General features: G+C 47.1%; 1 protein-coding gene across 1 annotated transcript in view; it reads right to left on the bottom strand.

Moving 5' to 3' along the window:
* Window positions 1-542: 542 nt before the first annotated feature.
* SEPTIN7 (septin 7) overlaps window positions 543-23880 on the bottom strand; it is an 85863-nt gene continuing 62525 nt past the window's right edge. The window contains exons 8-13 of the mRNA XM_054177088.1: window positions 22496-22592; window positions 17263-17314; window positions 15758-15883; window positions 4189-4324; window positions 1740-1879; window positions 543-582 (exon numbers count right to left, since the gene is read on the bottom strand). Of these exons, the coding sequence (XP_054033063.1) occupies window positions 543-582; window positions 1740-1879; window positions 4189-4324; window positions 15758-15883; window positions 17263-17314; window positions 22496-22592 (591 nt within the window). The remainder of the gene's footprint in view (window positions 583-1739; window positions 1880-4188; window positions 4325-15757; window positions 15884-17262; window positions 17315-22495; window positions 22593-23880) is intronic.

Here is a 23880-nt window from a genome sequence, read left to right as displayed (position 1 = left end):
TGCATCCTATTATGGCAATTTATCCTGACTAAAAACCCAGCAGAAGTCCTTGCATTTTGGTTTGCTCCCCTCCCCCCCCCCACCTTTCCCCTCCCCCCCCCCAAGACCAAGAGCCTGTAAACCATCCAAGCCACCAGAACATGATTGTACAAGGGTAAAATGGGGTGTTTGGTTCTTTTGGGTTTTTTTTTTTTGCATTAAAATGACAAGTTTGGTTAAAAAACAAAACGACAAAACAAAGGGAAGATGAAACAAACACCACCCCCCCCCCCCCCCAAAAAAAAAGAAGGAAGGTACTCAGAGCTGTTGTTTTTCCAAGTACACAACACCCTAGACAATTCAAGGCATCTCAATCTCCATCTAAATGAACCAACCCCCCCCCAAAACAAAGCAACAAAAAAATAGTATCTTTTGTCATGCTGTTAAATCCATTTACTATGGAAACAACTGGTGCAAAATTGGTCAGAAAGGATCCAACAAACACTGATGTCCAGGTTGGCATATTGGCAGCTAATACAGAACTGGTGGTCAGAATGATGCGTTTAAAAGATCTTCCCTTTCTTCTTGTTCTTTTCCAAGGTCCTAAAAGTGACAGGGGGGACAAAAAATAAACAAACAGGAAGGAAAAAGGAGTTGAAATAACGCATGCATGGCCTGCTTGAGAAAGATCAGAATCGCGAAGGGACACTGCATGAATCCAGGAAGCTTACTGGGATGCAACAGCTCTGGTGCCGTGGGAAGTTGAGCAATGCTTTCACAGAATGGCTTAGGGAGGAAGGGGCCTCAGAGATCAGCTGCTCCAACCTCCCCACCAAGCCCAGGGACACCTCTCAACCAGACTCAGCTGCTCAAGGCTCCCTGGTAGCCTGTTCCAGAGTCTCACACCACCCTCCTGCTGAAGAACTCCATCTCAAGCTCCAGTCTAACCCTGCTCTCCCTCAGCTTCAAACCATTCCCCCTTGTCCTCTCTCTAGACACCCTCATGGAAAGTCCTTCTGCAGCCTTCCCCCCGGATCCCTCCAGGTATGGGAAGGCAGCTCCAAGGTCCCCCTGGAATCTTCTCTTCTCTAAGCTGAAGAACCCCAGCTCCCTCAGCCCACCCACATGGCAGAGGTGTTCCAGCCCTTGCATCATCTTTGTGTGAACTTGCTTCAACAGTTCTATGTCCTTCTCATGATGGGGACACCAGAACTGGATGCAGTGTTCAAGGTGGGGCCTCAAATGAGCCCCTCAGCTCAAGAATGACTTCAGGGAACTGCTTGAAGGAGTCCAGCACAGAGCCACAAAGACGCTGAAGGCAGTGGAACATCTCCCTGCTGAGGACAGGCTGAGGGAGCTGGGGCCTGGAGCAGAGGAGCCTGAGGGGTGACCTCGTTCATGTTGATAAAGATGTGCAGGGCAGTGTCAGGAGGACAGAGCCAGGCTCTGCTCAGGGATGTCCAAGGACAGGACAAGGGGCAGTGGGTGCAAGCTGGAGCAGAGCAGGTGCCACATGAACATAAGGAGAAACTCTTTCCCTGTGAGGGTGCCAGAGCCCTGGAGCAGGCTGCCCAGAGAGGTTGTGGAGTCTCCTTCTGTGGAGACTTTCCAAACCCACCTGGATGTGTTCCTGTGTGACCTGCCCTGGGTGATCCTGCTCTGGCAGGGACAGGGGGTTGGACTGGATGAGCTGTGGAGCTCCCTTTCCAGATCCTAACATGCTGTGATTTTGAAGCAGCAGGACAATGCTTGATGTTTACCTGGAGGAATTCTGTTGTTCCAAAATACGTTGCTGAGCTTCCCAGTTTGCCTTCTCATCCTCGAACTGGCGACGCTTCTCCTCCAACTCTTTGTGCTGGGCCTCCAGGTTCTTCTTCATCTGCTCGTGGCGTCGCTGCAGCTGCACAGAAAGTCATGGAGGGAGTCAGTTAAGGGCAGAAAAAGCAGCAGCTTTTGGAGCTGCAGTACAGCATCACCACCCATGAGTGGCACAAGCCCTGTGAGGAGAGGCTGAGGGAGCTGGGGTTGCTTAGCCTGCAGAAGAGGAGGCTCAGGGGAGACCTTCTTGCTCTCTACAACTCCCTGAAGGGAGGTTGCAGCCAGGTGGGGCTTGGTCTCTTCTCCCAGGTACCCAGCACCAGAACAAGAGGACACAGTCTCAAGCTGTGCCAGGGGAGGTTTAGGCTGGATGTTAAGAAGAAATTCTTCCCAGCAAGAGAGATTGGTCATTGGAATGTGCTGCCCAGGGAGGTGGTGGAGTCCCCATCACTGTCCATGGAAGTGTTCAAAAAAGGACTGGCCGTAGCACTTGGAGCCATGGTTTAGTTGTCAGGAGGTGTTAGGTATTAGGTAATAGGTTGGACTTGATGATCTCTGAGGTATTTTCCAACCTTATTCATTCTATGAAACAAACCCAACCCTCCCCAAATGTATTTTGTCCTCTAGTATTAAGGTTATCTGTTTGGGAAAAGGTTATTGCTAGGTGGATGAATTTATTCACTGATTATATGTAAGTATTGTATTATTAAAAGTTAATTGTCTACACTGTCCACCCAGAGCCTAAGGATGGGTCAAGACTGACAATCAAATGTGAAAATGGAGACACTGCAGCTTTGTTTTTCATGTAACAAGGACAGTGTGGAGGCCAGAAATATAAATGGGTCCAGAAAGATCAGACTCAAAGACTGAGGAAGGTTAAATCCAGGGCCTGATTAAAGAGAGTGTTCCAGATAAAACATCTAGCTTTACAAGCCTCAGGTGACTGCCTGGTGTATCCTAGCATTTCCAGCCTCTCCAAAAGAAACAAAACACAAACTGATGTATGTTTTCCCTTGGATGCAGTATGCCTTGGCTCCTTACAATGTCCAGGCTGCCAGGGACTTTGGCTACCCTTCCAAGTCACCTTCCCTCCAATTTGGAGCCAGACTTCCTTTAAGGCTCAGTTCTGAACTTCTCTGTGAGGCTTCTTGGGAGAAGCTGCCTCCTCAACATTCAAAACTGATTTTCTGCTTACATGGAATTTTGTCACAGACCCCTAAAAAGCTCCCTTCAAGAGCAGCTTAAAGCCCATTCAGAAAGAACAAACCCCAATGACAGAAATTGGGAGTTAAGTCTCTTTGAAACTGGTGTGTGTTCAAACACCACCAGAGCACTGACAAGCCTGGATCTTAAATCTGGCAGCTCTCGCTCCCATGATTTCTTACAGATACTGTATCAAGTTCCTGAAATGCTTCTTTAACATGCCAAGCAAGTTATTGCACAGCTTATGGAAACCATCAAAGGGCTCCACAGCATTCAGTATTAGTTTTTAAGCACCTGGAAGAAAAGAGGCATAAAGTATCCCAAAGAAGAGGGAGCAAGGGAGGAGTATCTGGAGATACTGTGAAAAGAAAAGAGAGAATAAATGTATGTTTAAAGTTTGGGCTTAAACCATTTCAAGCATTTGGAAGTCATTCTGCCCCTGTGCTCAGCACTGGTTAGGCCACACCTTGAGTCCTGTGTCCAGTTCTGGGCTCCTCAGTTTAAGAAGGACATTGAGACACTTGTTTTGGGGTGCTGCTTAGCTCAGCAGAGATGAGCTGGGTGGGTTACTGTAGATGATAACATCAAGAGATGAACGTGTCCAGAGAAGGGCAACAAAGCTGGGGAGGGGTCTGGAGCACAGCCCTGTGAGGAGAGGCTGAGGGAGCTGGGGTTGCTTAGCCTGGAGCAGAGGAGGCTCAGGGCAGACCTTCTTGCTCTCTCCAACTCCCTGAAGGGAGGTTGTAGCCAGGTGGGGGTTGGTCTCTTCTGCCAGGCAAGCAGCACCAGAACAAGAGGACACAGTCTCAAGCTGTGCCAGGGGAGGTTTAGGCTGGAGGTGAGGAAGAAATTCTTCCCAGAAAGATTAATTGGCCATTGAAATGTGCTGCCCAGGGAGGTGGTGGAGTCACCATCACTGGGTGTTCAGGAGGGGGTTGGATGTGGCACTTGGAGCCATGGTTTAGCTAGTCATGAGGTGTTGGGTGATAGGTTAGACTTGATGATCTCTTTTCCAACCTTATTGATTCTATGAAGCAAAGATAATAAGCTAGGAAAGAACAACTGGGATGTCTCTAAGCATAAAAATCTAACAGTTCATAGAGGTTATGTTGCAAAGTCTTGGCAAAGAGAGCCTTCCCCACACTCATTCAGCCTCAAGCACATTGGGGCTGAAGGCATTTTGATTACCTCAGCTTCGGAGTCCTTCAGTTTTTGAACCTTCTCTTTGACTTTCATCTCAAACACCTGCTCCATTTCCATCTCCATTTTCTTCATTTTGGCTACATGCTCCCTCCTCTCCTCCTCCATCTGTGCCAGTGGGCTCCTGCCATAAATCCAGAAGTAGTAGTTAGCTAACAAGAACTATTTTGTCCTGTCTGTTACATTAGGGCATCTGTAAACCAAACCAAACCAAACCAAACCAAACCAAACCAAACCAAACCAAACCCAAAACACCCCCAACAAAACCAAACAAGACAAAACTGCTGAAGCACTAAGATCAGTAACATCACTGTGTGCACTGCTGGCTTCCATTCAATTTGCATCAGTATATTCATTGTTTAAGCTAAGCTTCTCCCCCTCCCCCCAAGAAAAAAACAAAGACATTTCCTGCAATATCTTTTCACACTCAGGTTAAACAGAAACTCCTAACTTTCTATCTTTAGCAGGACCTGATCATGGGAAGAGAGGAAATCAAAGCTACAGCAGCAACAGGAATCAATTAGCATCTTCCAAGTGATCTTCAGGCATCTTTCTCACTGAAATCTATCTGTATTTTTAAAAGTAAGTAATAAAAATGGAGATGACAAAAAAAATTTTCAGCCCCAAAAAAATATCCCATTCCCTCTGTAGGTTCTTCAAAGTGAGCCCAAGAGGAAGTGAACATTTGGGCTCCTCACTACGAGAAAGGCATTGAGGTGCTGGAGCATGGCCTGAGAAGGGCAACAAAGCTGGGGAAGGGTCTGGAGAACAGGGCTGGTGAGGAGTGGCTGAAGGAGCTGGGGTTGTTTAGCCTGGAGAAGAGGAGGCTGAGGAGAGGCCTCATTGCTCTCTGCAACTCCCTGAAAGGAGGTTGTGGCCAGGTGGGGGTTGGTCTCGTCTGCCTAGTGTTCAGGTGATAGAACAAGGGGAAATAGCCTGAAATTGTGCCAGGGGAGGATTAGGTTGGATATTAGGAAGAATTTATTTTGTGAAGGTGTAGTCAGGCATTGGCACAGGCTGCCCAGGGAGCTGATGGAGTCACCACCCCTGGAGGTGTTCAAGAAACCTGTGGATATGGCACTCTGGGACATGGTTTAGTGGCCATGGTGGTGTTAGGGTGACAGTTGGACTTGATGATTGTGGAGGTCTTTTCCAACTGAAACAATTATTCTATGAGTCTATGACAACTCTTTGGAACACCATGGTCATAACTCTGCAGAGACAGCAACTGGGCAAAAAAAAAAACACCAAAAAACCACACACACAAAAAAAGGTTCAGGCAGCTGAAAATAACAATAAAAAAATACATCAGTTTTTCATCCAAGTATTAGTTGGAAGAGCTCTGCCTCTGGAGAGCTATTAAATGCATAGCACTTACAGGATGGCCAAGGGATCAGGGCCAGCCAGCATGGATTTAGGGCAGGTCCTGTCTGACCAACCTGATCTCCTCCTATGATCAGGTGACTGCCTGGTGGATGTGGGGCAGGCTGTGGATGTAGTCTGCCTGGACTTCAGCAAGGCCTTTGACACCGTCCCCCACAGCAAAGTCCTGGCCAAGCTGTCAGCCCATGGCTTGGACAGCAGCACTCTGAGCTGGGTTAGGAACTGGCTGGAGGCTGAGCCCAGAGAGTGGTGGTGAATGGTGCCACATCCAGCTGGCAGCCAGGCCCCAGTGGCATCCCCCAGGGATCAGTGCTGGGCCCCATCCTCTTTAACATCTTTATTGATGATCTGGATGAGGGCATCGAGTCCATCATCAGTAAATTTGCAGACGACACCAAGCTGGGGGCAGGAGTTGATCTGCTGGAGGGTAGAGAGGCTCTGCAGAGGGACCTGGACAGGCTGGGCAGATGGGCAGAGTCCAAGGGCATGAGATTGAACACATCCAAGTGCCGGGTTCTGCACATTGGCCACAGCAACCCCATGCAGAGCTACAGGCTGGGGTCAGAGTGGCTGGAGAGCAGCCAGGCAGAGGGGGCCCTGGGGGAACTGGTTGATGGTAGGCTGAACATGAGCCTGCAGTGTGCCCAGGTGGCCAGGAGGGCCAGTGGCATCCTGGCCTGTATCAGGAACAGTGTGGCCAGCAGGAGCAGGGAGGTCATTCTGCCCCTGTACACTGCACTGGTTAGGCCACACCTCGAGTCCTGTGTCCAGTTCTGGGCCCCTCAGTTTAGGAAGGAGGTTGAGATGCTGGAAGGTGTCCAGAGAAGGGCAACAAAGCTGGGGAGGGGTCTGGAGCACAGCCCTGTGAGGAGAGACTGAGGGAGCTGGGGTTGCTTAGCCTGGAGAAGAGGAGGCTCAGGGCAGACCTTCTTGCTCTCTACAACTCCCTGAAAGGAGGTTGTAGCCAGGTGGGGGTTGGTCTCTTCTCCCAGGCAACCAGCACCAGAACAAGAGGACACAGTCTCAGGCTGTGCCAGGGGAGGTTTAGGCTGGATGTTAGGGAGAAATTTTACACAGAGAGAGTGATTGCCCACTGGAATGGGCTGCCCAGGGAGGTGGTGGAGTCACCATCATTGGAATTGGTGTTCAGGAGGAGACTTCATAGGGTGCTTGGCTGCATGGTTTAGTTGAGTAGGTGGTGTTGGATGATAGGTTGGACAGGATGATCTTGAAGGTCTCTTCCAACCTGGTTAATTCTATTCTATTCTCCTATACACTGTGTGGTAACTGCTCTCCTGGATGCTAACTGAGCTTTGGCTGCTGCCTTCAGCCTGCTATCCACCACAGAGGTTTTAAATAGCAAGTTCCACATTAGGCATCCAATTAAGTCGGGATGCTTGCTGCACTGCAGCCTTGTTAAGACTTTGCTGCTGCTCAACAGAGAGCAATCAAAACAATCAGTGGGCTCTTGTTTCAGTTTTGAGTACACATATGGCTTAAAAGGAAAGAGAAAGTTGTAACTACCACATTGGTGAAAAGATGAAGGGCTGAATCTATTTGGAGCTGTTGTGATCAGCCAGCAGAGGGTGTGCATGGAAAAGCCTCTCAAGAGCAGCAAACTGTGGCCCAGAGGTAACAGAACCTCTGCTGACTGATAGAATACATAGAATAAACCAGTTTGGAAGAGACCTTCAAGATCATCACGTCCAACCCATCAACCAATCCAACACCACCTAAACAACTAACCCATGGCACCAAGCACCCCATCAAGTCTACTCCTGAACACCTCCAATGATGGTGACTCCACCACCTCCCCAGGCAGCCTATTCCAATGGGCAATCACTCTCTCTGTATAGAACTTCTTCCTAACATCCAACCTAAACCTCCCCTGCTGCAGCCTGAGACTGTGTCCTCTTGTTCTGGTGCTGGGTGCCTGGGAGGAGAGACCAACCCCCACCTGGCTACAACCTCCCTTCAGGTAGTTGTAGAGAGCAAGAAGGTCTCCCCTGAGTCTCCTCTTCTCCAGGCTAAGCAACCCCAGCTCCCTCAGTCTCTCCTCATAGGGCTGTGTTCCAAACCCCTCACAAACGTCGTTGCCCTTCTCTGGACACACTCCAGCAAGTCAAACTCCTTCCTAAACTGAGGGGCCCAGAACTGGACACAGGACTCAAGGTGTGCAGTGTACAGGGGCAGAATGACCTCCCTGCTCCTGCTGGCCACACTGTTCCTGATGCAGGCCAGGATGCCATTGGCCCTCTTGGCCACCTGGGCACACTGCTGGCTCATGCAGGCTCTGATTCAAATCAGACAGGAAAAAAGGAAAAAAAGCAACCTAAAGGGAGAAAAGAACTGCCTGAATTTCAGTGATGACTGAAACATAATTAGCAATGATGACTCAGAACTTGCCCCTCATTCTTAAAGGGATGGAGGTTATTTGACTGTCAGTGGCTTGGTTCATCCTCCCTGCTTGCCCATTTTCATCAGCTCAGCTGGCAGTGCCATCAATGCCACATAAACTCGAGGCCATCTCGCCTTTGTCCTCAAATATTGAAAGGTGAAGACTGGTAGGGGAGAGTGAGGAAGAAGAAAACAGCATTTCCATTTGGGGAAAAAAAAAATGAAGCATTGAAATTGAATCTGAACTGATAGCTGCAGAGCTTGGGCTGGTGAGCAAAATGCTGTGTAATAAATATGGCAGTGAAAGTGATCCCTCGAGTCTACTGTTTAGGAATTCAGAAGGCCAACTTCTGTCAAGAGAAAAAAATGCTTTCAAAAAATGGTTAAACACAGGTTGGAGCACAAGAACACACAAAAGTGAGCAGAAAGGGAAAGAAGAGGTGAGGAGCAGCACTTTTAGGAGCTGAGCAGCTGTCAAAACAAGACTGTTGTCTTGTTACCTTTTGAATACAGTGTAAAGTTCTCAAATGTATTTGCTCTTTGAAATTTAACCTAGGAAGCAGATCTGAGTGCTGAGTCATAGAATCATCAGGGAATGGCTTAGGTTGGAAGGGACCTTAAGACATCTCCTCCAACCTCCCCACCATGGGCAGGGACACCTCTCAACTAGACTCAGCTGCTCAAGGCCTTGAACACCCCCAGGGAGGGGGCATCCACAACCTCCAGAGTCTCACTACCCTCCTACTGCAGGACTTCTTCCTACGTCCCAGTCTGAACCTCCTCTCCCTCAGCTTCAAACCTCCCTCAGCTCTTGGCCCTGGGGAATCATTGCTGCAATTTCTACAGCCTTGCAAGGGGAGCAGAACCACCCTTCTATTGCCAACCCAGTAATCTGACGGGGGGTGCCATGGGAGCTGTTTTTGGACAGAGGTAACAAATCAGTCTGCACAGAAAATGCGATTAACAAGGGAGCATTTACAGTGGAGAGCTTTACAAGAGGCCACAACTGATGCTGTTAGGTGTGGAGTGTGTGACGTGGGTGAAAACACATCATTCAGGACACAAACACACAAAGGACTTGTGAACAACAACAACAACAGAGCTGAAGGAAAACCAGCAAACCACTAAATAGAGAGAGAAAAATATTTGCTTGAACAAGATGGATGTTTAAAGCAGCCCTCTGTGTTAATCCTGCAAAACACAGAAATTATTCTAAGTATGAGGGGGTCCCTGCCTATGGCAGGGGGGTTGGAACTGGATGATCCTTGAGGCCCCTTCCAACCCTAACAATTCTGTGATTGTGGAACCCCTGCAAGGCAGCAAGGAGGAGGGAAAAAAGCAAACCCCATGGTCAGAAAAATCAATTAATTCATTCCCCAATTCAATGTGTAGGGCTGTCAATTTACAGATCAGGGTGGAAACTCCTCTGATTCTTTATAAGCATCTATAGGAAGACTGGAAAATCCTCTGATTCTTTGTAAGTATATTGATGTGTAAGTATAAAAGTATACTTTAGAAGCATAAAGGTGAAGCTGTGGAGAGGACCTGGGGGAATTTTCGCAGAGTTCATCCATTTCTAACATATTGTTGAAATTTGACCAAATTTACCTTGAGGCTTTTAGGCCAATTTTTTATTTTCCCCCTTAAAGAGCAAAGGATTTTACAGAGAGATTTAGAACTCCTTAAAGTTTACATTAGCACAGCTTAGGAGAAAAATAATACTACAAAGAAGAGGACACAAATAAAACCCCACAACTGCTAGGGAAAGAAATAAATAAGGGGGGAGGGGGGGAGGAACACAATGCCCAGAGTGGGAGAACAGGAAATTGTTTTCAATTTGAAACATTAGACAGTGAAATTATTTTTTAGTGTTTATATAATTTTTTTTATATATATATATTTTTTTTGGTTGTTGTCTTTAAGGTGTGTTTTTTGGGGGGGGTTTTGGAAAAATTTAAATGACCACTTACATGCCTTCAACTGTGTCAAATCTAAAAAACAAAAAATACAAGAGGCTTAGCTTAGCATGCTTAAATAAAACCACAAAAGCAACAACAAAAAAAAACCACAAAAGAAATTAAAGGAAAAAAAAAGAAGGAAAAAAAAAAGGCAAAAAAAAGCAACAAAAAAGTAGTAAGAAAGTAAAAAAAAAAGGCAAAAAAGGCAAAGAAAAAAAAAAGTAAAAAAAGGTAAAAAAGGCAAAGAAAAAAAAAGAAGTAAAAAAAGGCAAAGGAAAAAAAAGTAAAAAAAGGCAAAGAAAAAAAAGTAAAAAAAGGCAAAGAAAAAAAAAGAAGTAAAAAAAGGCAAAGAAAAAAAAGAAGTAAAAAAAGGCAAAGAAAAAAAGAAGTAAAAAAAAGCAAAGGAAAAAAAAGAAGTAAAAAAAGGCAAAGAAAAAAAAGAAGTAAAAAAAGGCAAAGGAAAAAGAAGTAAAAAAAGGCAAAGAAAAAAAAAGAAGTAAAAAAAGGCAAAGAAAAAAAAGAAGTAAAAAAAGGCAAAGAAAAAAAAGAAGTAAAAAAAGGCAAAGGAAAAAAAGAAGTAAAAAAAGGCAAAGAAAAAAAAAGAAGTAAAAAAAGGCAAAGAAAAAAAAGAAGTAAAAAAAGGCAAAGTAAAAAAAAGAAGTAAAAAAAGGCAACAGAAAAGAAGTAAAAGCAACAAAAAAGAAAAAAGGCAACCAAAAAAGTAAAAAGGCAACCAAAGTTTAGTATAAAGAAAGGCAAAAAAAAAAGAAGTAAAAAAGGCAACAAAAAAAAAGAAGTAAAAAAGGCAACAAAAAAAAAAGAAGTAAGAAAGGCAACAAAAAAAAAAGAAGTAAGAAAGGCAACAAAAAGAAGAGGTAAGAAAGGCAACAAAAAGAAGAGGTAAGAAAGGCAACAAAAAGAAGAGGTAAGAAAGGCAACAAAAAGAAGAGGTAAGAAAGGCAACAAAAAGAAGAGGTAAGAAAGGCAACAAAAAGAAGAGGTAAGAAAGGCAACAAAAAGAAGAGGTAAGAAAGGCAACAAAAAGAAGAGGTAAAAAAGGCAACAAAAAGAAGAGGTAAAAAAGGCAACAAAAAGAAGAGGTAAAAAAGGCAACAAAAAGAAGAGGTAAAAAAGGCAACAAAAAGAAGAGGTAAAAAAGGCAACAAAAAGAAGAGGTAAAAAAGGCAACAAAAAGAAGAGGTAAAAAAGGCAACAAAAAGAAGAGGTAAAAAAGGCAACAAAAATAAGAGGTAAAAAAGGCAACAAAAATAAGAGGTAAAAAAGGCAACAAAAAACAAGTAAAAAGAAAGGCAACAAAAAACAAGTAAAAAGAAAGGCAACAAAAAGTAGTAAAAAAAGGAAAAGATGTAAAAAAAAAGAAGGCAAAAAAAGGGCAACCAAAAAGAAGGCAAAAAGGCAACAAAAAAGTAAAAAAAAAAAAAAAAGGCAAAAAAACCAGAAGTAAAAAACCAAAAAGGCAAAACTAAAAAGCAGTATTTTTAAAGAGCAAAATCATTATCAAGTGATTCCTAGAGCTAAGGATCTGCTCCTGAAAAAGCAAACGTTGGTTTGTTGTTGTTTTTTCCCCCGCAAGAAAGGAAAGGTTTCGTTAAAGTTTGTCATGTTTCTTTCAAACTCAGTCAGCAAAATCACTACAGCAGCAAGGCAAATACCAGTGCAGAGACTTTCAGGAGGAATCTTCCTCCAACACAAACGTCTTGAAGGGTTTTTAAGTGACACAACCAACCACTTGCTCCCAAACAAAGCTCTTGGAAACCCATGGCACCGGGAGGGGCTGAGCTGTGGAGGTGCAAATGGTCACCTGGGGAAGGATGCTGGATGAAAGCCCCCCAGAAGTCCCTGCTGGCTGTGGGGTGGTTGGACTGGATGACCTTTCAAAGGTTCCCTTTCAACCTACACATTCTACACTTTGGCCACAGCAACCCCATGCAGTGCTACAGGCTGGGGTCAGAGTGGCTGGAGAGTGGCCACACAGAAAGGGACCTGGGGGGACTGGTTGATAGTAGGCTGAATGTGAGCCACAAGTGTGCCCAGGTGGCCAGGAAGGCAAATAGCATCCTGGCCTGTATCAGGAATAGTGTAGCCAGCAGGAGCAGGGAAGTCCTTCTGCCCTGGACTCAGCACTGGTTAGGCCACACCTTGAGTTCTGTGTCCAGTTCTGGGCCTCTCAATTCAAGAAAGAAGTTGAGGTACTGGAAGGTGTCCAGAGAAGGGCAACAAAGCTGGGGAGGGGTTTGGAGCACAGCCCTGTGAGGAGAGGCTGAGGGAGCTGGGGTTGCTTAGCCTGGAGAAGAGGAGGCTCAGGGGTGACCTTCTTGCTCTCTACAGCTCCCTGAAGGGAGGTTGTAGCCAGGTGGGGGTTGGTCTCTTCTGCCAGGCAAGCAGCACCAGAACAAGAGGACACAGTTTCAGGCTGTGCCAGGGGAGGTTTAGGCTGGAAGTGAGGAAGAAATTCTTCCCAGCAAGAGAGATTGGCCATTGGAATGTGCTGCCCAGGGAGGTGGTGGAGTCACCATCCCTGGGGGTGTTCAAAAAAGGACTGGACGTAGCACTTGGAGCCATGGTTTAGTTGATTAGATGGTGTTGGGTGATAGGTTGGACTTGATGATCTCTGAGGTGTTTTCCAACCTGGTTTATCCTATCATATCCTATCCTAATCCTATCCTATCCTATCCCGAAGCATTCTATGATGCTGTGCTGGACCTTCGGGGTGCTGCAAAAGGAGCAGCGAAGGTCCACGGCCAGCAGAGGTCTCAGCGGCGGCAGGGCTCAGCTCTGCGCAAGGCTTGGCCGCAATGTCAGTGTTGCCTCCCCGCAGCGTGATGCTGACCCCGACAGTGCCTTGTGCTCATCAGCGCTACAGGAGAAGGGAGTGGGGGGACGGGGGAACTCTGAAGAGAAGATTTAGAGAGTAAGTCTCACCGCAGAGTTAAGCAGGACTTAAGGTTAGACCCATTTCCCAGAGACCACTGAGAACATAGGAAAAGGAGTTAGACTAGGTCTAAGCTAAACAGTTAGCAGGACTTCAGGCATTGTGTATTTTGTTACCCTGTGTCACTGAGCAGCTCAGTAGATGGGGGAGGCCTCATCCTTACAGGGCAAACAAGGTTTTACTTTGAAACTGACTGGAGACAGCAGGTTCGTGCAGCAAGCTGCAAAGATTTCCCACCTTAAAACGTTTCCACCTCAGAGCAAATGCCCAGCTTCCTCACATCACAGAGCAAATGCCCAGCTTCCTCACATCACAGAGCAAATGCCCAGCTTCCTCACATCACAGAGCAGCACACTGTGAATTACAATTACCACAGCTGGAAGAGACAAGTTTGCCACAGGTGTGAAGTCCAACCTTGACACTTGCTCTGCACACTCCCCCTCCCCCTTTGCTTTTTTCCCTTCTTTTGGCCAAACAGTTCTTGGCTACAATTTTAATGACAGTTTGCCAGCACTGCTTTGTGGAGGATTAATTATGGTGGTGTAGGCAGGGGAAAAACCCCAGTGGATGATCAGTGCTAGTTTAGGAGCACAGTGTCACAGTCTTCCTCCTAACAAGACCCTGTCAAGCATCAGAAGTTTTAGACTGCCACTTTCTCTATGCCACCTCTAGCGTGAGGTGTCCCTGGCCATGGCAGGGGGGTTGGAACTGGCTGATCCTTGAGGTCCCTTCCAACCCTGACAATTCTCTATGATTTTTAGTGATTGGGACAATGTTGAAATTCCTCAAATTAAGGGGGGGGGGGGGGGAACCCAACCAAACCAAGGCTACATAATAATTGAAGATAAATACTTCAGATGGCTTTTAGGTCAAGTTACTTGCAGAACAGTCCAAGTTTGACCGGATCAAAGGAGAAATCAGAGAGAAAATGATCAGCTGAACTTGAGCTGATCCACTGGACCTGCTCCAATTCATCTGTAGAGCAGTACTGAAGCCTGCAGCACACACTCCTGCCCCTTTCCATGGCTGCATTTCTTGGTCGAAGCAGCACATTAACAGTTGCAAGGAAAACAGAGATCTGCTAAAGCCATAAAAATACAGCTGTTTGAAAGGCACAAAAGGTCAGCTCAGGCTCCCAACAGCTGCCACGAGGAGATACTTTTGGAGCAGTGCAAGCAGCACTCTGTGCATCTCCTCATACATCTCTCCCCTCCCAGGTTCCGGACGGCCGGCAGCGCTGGAGCGGCTTAGGGCTGCAGGATGTGCTTGTGTCTAACAGTGTGCTTCTCACACCACCAGAGAGGAGAGTGGAAACCTGCTCTAATGCTGGAGAGACACCAGGATCTGCCTCTCCTGTGGAAGAATCAGTTTTCCAGAGGACAAGCCAAACACTGCTCCATTTTGAAGCCCAGGGCATCACTTTCCAAAGGCAAGATAAAGTGTCTTATGGGATGCAGAGATAAAACTGCTACTGTCTGCTCTTCCCTCTCTCAGTTAATCACCAGGAAGACACATGGCTATCAGCAAAGCTCCTTCTATGCTGGATTCAAAACTGCAAGCACACTGAAGACAGGTTTGGGCTGGATGGTAGGAAGAAATTCTTCCCAGACAGAGATTGGCCATTGGGATGTGCTGCCCAGGGAGGTGGTGGAGTCACCATCACTGGAAGTGCTTAACAAGAGCCTGGATGAGGCACTTGGTGCCACGGTTTAGTTGATTAGATGGTGTTGGGTGATAGGTTGGACTTGATGATCTCTTGAGGTCTTTTCCAGCCTGGTTAGTTCTGTATTCTGTGAAAAACAAACAACCAAACAGCCCAAAAGCTTTAAAAAGAAAAGAATTAATGCTGCAACTCAAGAGGTGGATCAGGCAGCAAGAAAAGAGCACCAGCAGCTGCTTCAGGATATGCATTCATGAACCTGATTTCTTAAGTCACTGTAAGGAAAGGTTCAAAGTTATTTCTTACAAGTTTGCAGTAGGTTTTGCCATCTTTAGGTGGCCAAATCAAACGAAGCAAACGGAGACAAACTGGTTTCTTTGCTTGGAAAAGAGAAAACCTGAGAGCACCTCTGAGCTGTGGCAATGAAGTCTTCCAAGTGGCAGATTTCTTATGGAGATAACTGTTCCAAAAGGCAAATTCATCTAGAAATAGTCAGGTGGGGACAAGCAGAGGGATCTGAGATGGCAGGAGATGCACATGTTAAGGATGCTTCAGAAACCAGAATGAACTCCCAGACCTTCTTAGTGTGAATTCCAGCTAAAAAGGAAATCTCAGCAATGCTACCAGCAACTGACTGGGGAGGATGATGCAACTCTGCCCTCCAAAGATAAAGGAATGTTGCAATAGTCTTCCTGCCATGATAAGCAGCCACAGAAGCAGTCAGGGCAGCCTTTCAAAGATGACAGTAGTGTGCCTGGATCTGCAGAGTTTCTAAACATCTATTAACCCATTCTTCTCTTCAACCGAGCACAGAGCATTCCACACCCAAAGCACCACCAATCCCCCAAATAGCATAGCAACCAACATGGAAACACCAATGCACAAAATCTTTCCAGTGAGTAGCAGTGAAATAAAACTCAAACAAACAAACAAAAATGGTCAATGTGTAAGGACTCTCTCCAGAACTCCATCTACTAAACCCCAGTGATTTAACACTGGTGTAAAACTCGGTGAAAGAGAGAAAAGGAGAGGTACAAACCAGGACACAGTGAAGAGGCAACTGACTGGATGAGAGATACAAATAAAACCAGACACCTCTCACCCCACCAAATCCCTCCAACCCCCCAAATCCCACCACCCCCATCCCTAAACCAACCAAAACCCAGCAGAAAATTGAAGTGCCAAACACCCTTGACAAGAACTTACTTTGTTAGCTGCCCTTTGTTTTTGTTGTTGTCGACACCGTTGTATGTAACAGCTGCCAGTTTCCTGCTCCTGTAGTTCTCATAATGTACATTGTTGGTGACATCCTTCAGGTCCTGCATGTGAGTTCTGTCAATAAGTGTCATTCAGCAGCTTAGTACACAAATATAAATACCAGCTGGGAAAAACAAACTATCAGTCCACCTTCGCTGGGCAGATTGACTTCATTACATTCTGTCCCTCTGTTAATGCCTCCCTCCCTGTCACGCTGCCCTCCTTCCATTTAAATTAGCAAGAAGGCTGCAGAGGGAATCTTTCCAAAGGCCTGCAGGGGTAGGATGAGGGGCAATGGTTTGAAATTAGAGAAGAGAAGATTTAGCCTGGATGTTAGGAACAAGTTCTTCTGCACCATGAGGGTGGTGGAACGCTGGAACAAGTCACCCAGGGAAGTAGTTGAGGCCCCAATACTGGAAATATTCAAGGTCATGCTGGACAAGGCTCTCAGCAACCTGACCTAGAGGATGATGTCCCTGCTGACTGCAGGGAGGTTGGACTGGATGACCTTTGGAGATCCCTTCCAACCCAAACCATTCTATGACTGTGAGGGTCACAGAGCACTGGAACAGGCTCCCCAGGGAGATTGTGGAGTCTCCTTCTCTGGAGACTTTCAAGTCCCATCTGGATGTGTTCCTGTGTGACCTGTGCTGGATTCTATGGCCCTGCTCTGGCAGGGGGGCTGGACTCAATGGTCTCTTTGGGTCCCTTCCAACCCCTAACATCCTGTCATCCTGTGACTGTGTGATTCTGTAAGACCAAATCTTTTTTTGCACTGAACCATCTGAACCTTGCAATCCTTAGAGGCCCAATCTTTGGGAAAACTGAGTTCTGTGGATAAGCTTAGAAATAGTTGGAGAACAAATGTGAAGCCTGTGCAATTCCTACTGCAGCAAGTGCACCACAGCATGTCAGACAAGAAACAGACAAGGCAAAACCTCCCACTTCCTATCTTTTGAGTCTGCAAAAGCTAAAAGCTCAAGACTAAGATAAAATATTACCTTCCTTCAACAACTCTCTCTCTCTCTTAGAGACAAGCTAAGCTTAATAACCAAACCAACAGTAGCTGAGCTGCTGCACAGCACTCAGTGCCCAACACAATGCAGCATAGGCACTCTTGCTGTTACACACCAGCACCACTCCAAATGTGGGTTTTAAAACCACCTGCACCTAACAGACAACTCAGGCTCCCATGGTTTATCACAGTCATCAAGACATCAGAAAGTGAGAGAACTATTTAACAGAAAGGATTTCATCAGAGCTATTTAACTAAATCACACCCCCTACCCCCCTCCCACTGCTTGCTAACAGTGGTTAAATAAGACAGCACAGAGCAGAAGACACTGTTTGCAATTAAAAATCTGGGGATTAATTAGCAACCCCCTAGCTCAAAGACTGGGCTTGATAATCTCTTGGCCATACAAGCAAACAAGGTTACCTGCAGGTTAACTTACCTTATCAACATGTTCCTCAGGATTGTGAAGTCACAGTGCTCACCATTTTCAACTGTAAAAAACAAAAGAAGGGAAAAAAAAGGTAAGCTTTGGTTGGCAGGCCAACCAAATATGTGTCTTACACAAAGGAAAGGCTTTTAGAGGTCTCCCAGCCCTTATGTTCATTCCAACAACAGATGACTTCCTTGCTCAAGCAGTATGTGTTAACAGCAGGAGAGCATTAACCATGCAGCACTAGAATCACCAAGTGGTAAGGGTTGGAAGGGACCTCCAGAGATCACCAAGTCCAACCCCTACCAACAAAGCTCCTGTGCTCCCCTAACCCATAGTGGCACACCCCAAGTCAGGGCAGGACAATAAGGTACCACAACAGAAACACTTTTGCCACTTTATGGTCCTTTGAAGGCCCTGCCAGCACAGCTGCATCATTAAGGATCAAACACTACCCAGAAGACCACAGGCTAGATGCAGCTACCATCAAAACCTTCAGATCATCTTCTGGGCAACCTGATCCAGTGGAAGATGCCCCTGCAGACTGCAGAGGAGGTTAGACTGGATGACCTTTCAAAGGTTCCCTTTCAACCCAGACCATTCTATGATTCTAAGACAGACTTATTGCAGCCTGGCAGTGCTTGTTTACAGGTGGCTGAACATGAGCCAGCAGTGTGCCCAGGTGGCCAAGAAGGCCAATGGCATCCTGACCTGCATCAGGAATAGTGTGGCCAGCAGGAGGGAAGACATTCTGCCCTGTACTCAGTACTAGTTAGGCCACACCTGGAGTCGTGTCCAGTTCTGGGCTCCTCAATTCAAGAGAGAAGGTGAGGTACTGGAACATGTCCAGGGAAGAGCAGCGAAGCTGGGGAGGGGTCTGGAGCACAGCCCTGGGAGGAGAGGCTGAGGGAGCTGGGGTTGCTTAGCCTGGAGAAGAGGAGGCTCAGGGGAGACCTTCTTGCTCTCTATAACTCCCTGAAGGGAGATTGTAGCCAGGTGGGGGTTGGTCTCTTCTGCCAGGCAAGCAGCACCAGAACAAGAAGACACAGTCTCAAGCTGTGCCAGGGGAGGTTTAGGCTGGAGGGGAGGTTTAGGCTGGAGGTGAGGAGAAAGTTCTTCCCAGCAAGAGAGATTGGCCATTGGAATGTGCTGCCCAGGGAGGTGGTGGAGTCACCATCCTGGAGGTGTTCAAAAAGGCTTGGATGTGGCACCTGGAGCCATGGTTTAGTTGTCAGGAGGTGCTGGGTGATAGGCTGGACTTGATGATCTCTGAAGTCTTTTCCAACCTTATTGATTCTATGATTCTATTTCTCCCTGCCCCACCAAAGGAACTGCAGAATCTTCATTTTAATGTGGATTTAGCTCTTTACTAACCAACCAAAGGAAGGTTGTGTACTTAATTTGATGCACCTGCCTACAGAGCAAAGGAGAAAGAGGAGTGGCAGCTGTCATTAGATGCCATCTATTCCACTGTGTCTATCATCCCCTCACTGGAGAGGAGGCTGTGGATGGCATTTCCCTGAGGGATAATTGAATGACACTGGAGGGAAAAAAAATGCACACAGAGAGGGCAACACAAAAAGCTCTTAACATACACAGATGAAAGGCATGATGCAGGCTCCAATGGGCCCCTGAAGCAGGGATGGGACAATTTCATGGGAAGAAGGAATAAAGCCAGGATGAAGGAATGAAAATAAGCAGAGTTTAGTGAATCCTGCAGGAAACTGAAGCACTCTTAGCCTGGTTGTGTGCTCCTCTTGTCTGTGCTCTCCTGCATTCTTTTACCCTGTGGTTTTACACAAACTGGGAAGCCCTGCTCAGCCAAGCACATGAAGTCACACTCCCAAAAAGCAAGCATCCTAAGCATTCTGTCCTTAGCTGACAGACTTAAAGCCACTTACAGAGGATCCTATTAGTCAGGCTACTTCTTCCCTACTGAAAGCTGCACAATCACACCAGTGATTGGATTCATTTTCTTCCAAAAGAACCACCCCCCCCCCCCCCCCAAAAAAAAAATAATCAAGAAAACCAGCACCATTTTGTAGATCCCCAAATGCTGAGAGCCTTAAATAAAGCTGAATCCTCCCTGGTGCAGCTGGTTTGCACTTACTGCCAAACCTCATTTCCTGCCAGACAACACACTTCAAAGGGCTCCAGCATTTTTCTTTCAAGTGTTGGTCCATGCACTGCTTGTTGGTTGAGGGTTTGGGTTGGTGTTTTTGGGTCTGTTTTACACTGGCATCAAATTTATAGTTCACTGCCTTCAGATGGCAGAAACAGTGAGAAGGGGAAAAAAAAAACCCAACAAAAGAATAAAAGAAAGAAAGAAATGAATCTTCTCTTTATTCAGCGTGCACAGTGCAAGGAAGAAGTTCAAGGAGCATGGAAAATCAGTTCAGCAGTGATTGTTTCACTACACAGAATCACAGAATTTCAGGGGCTGGAAGGGACCTCAAAAGCTCATCCAGTGCAACCCCCCAGCTAGAGCAGGATCACCAAGAGCAGATCACACAGGAACACACCCAGGTGGGTTTGGAATGTCTCCAGAGAGGGAGACTCCATAACCCCTCTGGGCAGCCTGTGCCAGTGTTCTGTCACCCTCACAGGGAAATAATTCTTCCTCCTATTTACATGGAACTTCCTTTGCCTCAACTTCCACCATTGCCTTTTGTCCTCTCACTGGACACCACCCAGCTGAGCCTGGCTCCATCCTCTCAGGACTCACCCTTTACATCTTTATAAACACTGATGAGGTCACCTCTCAGTCTCCTTCAAGCTACAGAGCCCTCAGCTCCCTCAGTCTCTCCTTGTAGAGATGTTCCATTCACTTCATCATCCTCATGGCTCTGTGCTGGACTCCCTTAAGCAGCTCACTGTCTGTCTTGAATTGAGGGGCCCAGAATTTGGCATGATATTCCAGGTGCAGCCTCACCAGTGCAGAGTAGAGGGGCAGGAGAACCTCTCTTGACTAACTGGTCATACCCCTTCTAATCCACCCCAGAATGGCATTGGCCTTCCTGGCCACAAGAGCACATTTGCTGGCTCATGGTCATCTTTCCATCCACCAGGACCCCCAGGTCCCTCTCCCTTTCACTGCTCTCCAGCAGGTCAGTCCCCAACCTATCCTGGTGCATGGAGTTGTTCCTTCCCAGGTGCAAGACTCTCCCCTTGCCCTTGTTGAACTTCATCCAATTTCTCCCTGCCCAGCTCTCAGCCTGTCCAAGTCTGGCTGAAAGGCAGCACAGCCCTCTGGTGTGGCAGCCACTCCATCCAGCTTGGTGTGCTGGGTGCTGCACTTCGGCCACGGCAACCCCAGGCAGACCTAGGGCCCCAGGCTGGGGTCAGAGTGGCTGGAGAGCTCCCAGACAGAGAGGGACCTGGGGGTGCTGACTGACAGCCACCTAAACATGAGCCAGCAGTGTGCCCAGGTGGCCAAGAAGGCCAATGGCATCCTGGCCTGCATCAGGAATAGTGTGGCCAGCAGGAGCAGGGAGGTCATTCTGCCCCTGTACTCTGCATTGGTTAGGCCACACCTTGAGTCCTGTGTCCACTTCTGGGCCCCTCAGTTTAGGAAGGACATTGAGACACTTGAATGTGTCCAGAGAAGGGCAACAAGGCTGGGGAGGGGTCTGGAGCACAGCCCTGGGAGGAGAGGCTGATGGAGCTGGGGTTGCTTAGCCTGAAGAGGAGGCTCAGGGGAGACCTCATTGTTCTCTACAACTGCCTGAAGGGAGGTTGTAGCCAGGAAGGAGTTGGTCTCTTCTCCCAGGCAACCAGCACCAGAACAAGAGGACACAGTCTCAAGCTGTGCCAGGGGAAGTTTAGGCTCGAGGTGAGGAGAAAGTTCTTCACCAAGCAAGTCGTTTGTCATTGGAACGTGCTGCCCAGGGAGGTGGTGGAGTCACCGTCCCTGGAGGTGTTCAAGAGGGGACTGGACGTCGCACTTGGTGCCATGGTCTAGTTATGAGGTCTGTGGTGACAGGTTGGACTTGATGATCCTCGAGGTCTCTTCCAACCTTGGTGATACTGTGATACTGTGTTGCCAGCAAACTTGCTGACAGTGCCCTCTGTGCCCTCATCCAGGTCACTGAATATACTGAACAGCTCTGATCCCAGTACTGACCCCTGAGGGACTCCACTAGACACAGGCCTCCACCTAGCCTCCATCCCATTGACTACAACTCTCTAACTCCTTCCCTTCAACCAGTTCACAGCATGGTGTGGGCCACAATGGTTACCAGAAGAACCAGAACCATAACAGTAAAGAATAAGTTTTAAATAAATTAATAATTGTCAAAAAAGGGGGAAAAAACCCCAAACCAACCAAGCAAACTATTAAAAGTATCATTAGCAGCTACCTTCCTGTTGCTACCCCCCTGCAATTAAGACTCAAATGTGTTTGGAATAAACCCCAAAGTCTTCCAGAAACCTTAAAGGGAATTAAAGGGAGCCAAGCTGATCAAATTAACATTTTGGATGTGAATACTCTAGGAAAAAGAATTTAAGTAATCTAAGCCTCACCATAAACTCAGCACAGCAGTAAATTACTACAGGTTTTTACAACTCAAGTGAGGCTTCAACAGGAACCTGCCTGCAAACACAAACAGTGCTGAGCCTGTACTTTTTTTCCAAGTATATCAACATTGGAAGGCAGCTCTAAGGTCTCCTCAAAGTCTTCTCTTCTCTAGGCTAAGCAACCTCAGCTCCCTCAGCCTATCCTCATAGCAGAGGTGTTCCAGCCCTTAAGGTTAGGCCGAGGGAGCTGGGGGTGTTCAGCCTGGAGAAGAGAAGACTCTGGGAGGACCTCAGAGTTGCCTTCCAAAACCTGAAGGGATCCTCCAGGAAGGCTGCAGAGGGACTTTTCATGAAGGTGTCTAGAGACAGGACAAGGGGGAATGGTTTGAAGCTGAGGGAGAAGTTCTTCAGTAGCAGGGTGGTGAGTCTCTGGAATAGGCTGCCCAGGGAGGTTGTGGCTGCCTGCTGCCTGGGGGTCTTCAAGGCTAGGTTGGATGAGACCTTGAGCAGCAGAGTCTGATTCAGAGGTGTCCCTGGGCATGGTGGGGAGGTTGGAGCCGCTGATCTCTGAGGTCCCTTCCAACCTGAGCCATTCTTTGAAAAAATAACAAAATGGTGTGTTTGATAGATTTCCAGACCAGAGCACATTCAGAGGAAGCATTTCCAACAAATGAAGTATGTGTAATAAGTCTTCAATGGATAAAAAACCCTCATGAGAAAGCCTTACCTTCTGCAACACCCCATGGGTACTGCCTTCCTCTGACTCTCTTGCCATTGACTTCGATGATGGTGTTGCTCCCTACCACAGCAAGAGGTAAACGGTCCTAGGAAAGAAAAGATTAGCTGAAACCCAAGAAATAAATCCAAATCTCTGCTGCCAAGAGATAGCTGCCAAGCATGCCTCTGCAGAAACTTGCTGTCAGCTGCTTTCCTGCTGTAACACTGCAATGCAGCTTTACCCCAAGTGCAGGAATGATTATCTTTACTGACCTCTGGCTAGGTTAATGGCACAGATGCACACACACACCCAGCTCTGGAATCCCTTACACTGTTCTAGTCTGGAAATCTAGTTAAGAAACAGACATTACTCTGACTTAGTAAGCTCAGCAACAGGCAAACTATTTCCTAGTTACTCCACTGCAGAGCAATTGTTTATCAGTTCAGATTCAACCTGGCTACAAGGACTGTTACTGTGACTGGATCTTGTACTCAGTTTGCAAAGGTTTGGCAAAGAGCTACTCCAAGTTCTTGTTTTCAGCTGAACCAAAAGTCCCTCCAGTGAAACAAGCAGCACAGGAGCCAAGAGTAGCTGCAAATGGCTGACAGGGTACAAAGCTAAGCATTTTGGACTTTTGTTCCCATTTTTATTCTGCTCTTCTCCTTTAGGCTTAGTCCCAGACCATTTTCCACTGGTGCTTATCTATCCTAGATGGTTCCCACTGGAACAAAAATAAACTAAAAGCTCTTACAGGCTGTTAAAGCTACTGAACAAACAGAAGAAGAAACCTAAGCAAGATGGACTCCAACATGAAAGAACATTAACTGGCAAGAGGCTGATCTGTTGGAGAGCAGCTCTGACGAGAAGGACCTGGTAGTCCTGGTAAACAACAGGATGCCTATGAGCCAGCAATGTGCCCTTATAGCCAAGAAGGCAAAAGGCATCCTGGGGTGCATTAGGAGTGTGGTTAGTGGGTCCAAAGAGGTTCTTTTCCCCTTCTACTCTGCCCTGGTGAGGCCACATCTGGAATATTGTGTCCAGTTCTGGGCCCCTCAGTTCAAGAGGGTCCTCATAGAATTGCTTGAAAGAGTCCAGCACAGAGCCACAAAGAAGCTGAAGGCAGTGGAACATCTCCCTGCTGAGGACAGGCTGAGTGAGCTGGGGCTCTGTAGCTTGGAGCAGAGGAGCCTGAGGGGTGACCTGATTCATGTTGATAAAGATGTGCAGGGAAGGGTCAGAAGGACAGAGCCAGGCTCTGCTCAGGGACATCCAAGGGCAGGACAAGGGGCAATGGGTGCAAGCTGGAGCAGAGGAGGTTCCACGTGAACATAAGGAAATGCTTTTTCCCTGTGAGGATGCCAGAGCCCTGGAGCAGGCTGCCCAGAGAGGCTGTG

The sequence above is a fragment of the Dryobates pubescens genome, chromosome 38, assembly GCF_014839835.1.
Source record: "Dryobates pubescens isolate bDryPub1 chromosome 38, bDryPub1.pri, whole genome shotgun sequence".
NCBI lineage: Eukaryota > Metazoa > Chordata > Aves > Piciformes > Picidae > Dryobates > Dryobates pubescens.
This window is presented reverse-complemented; position numbering and strand designations above follow the sequence as displayed.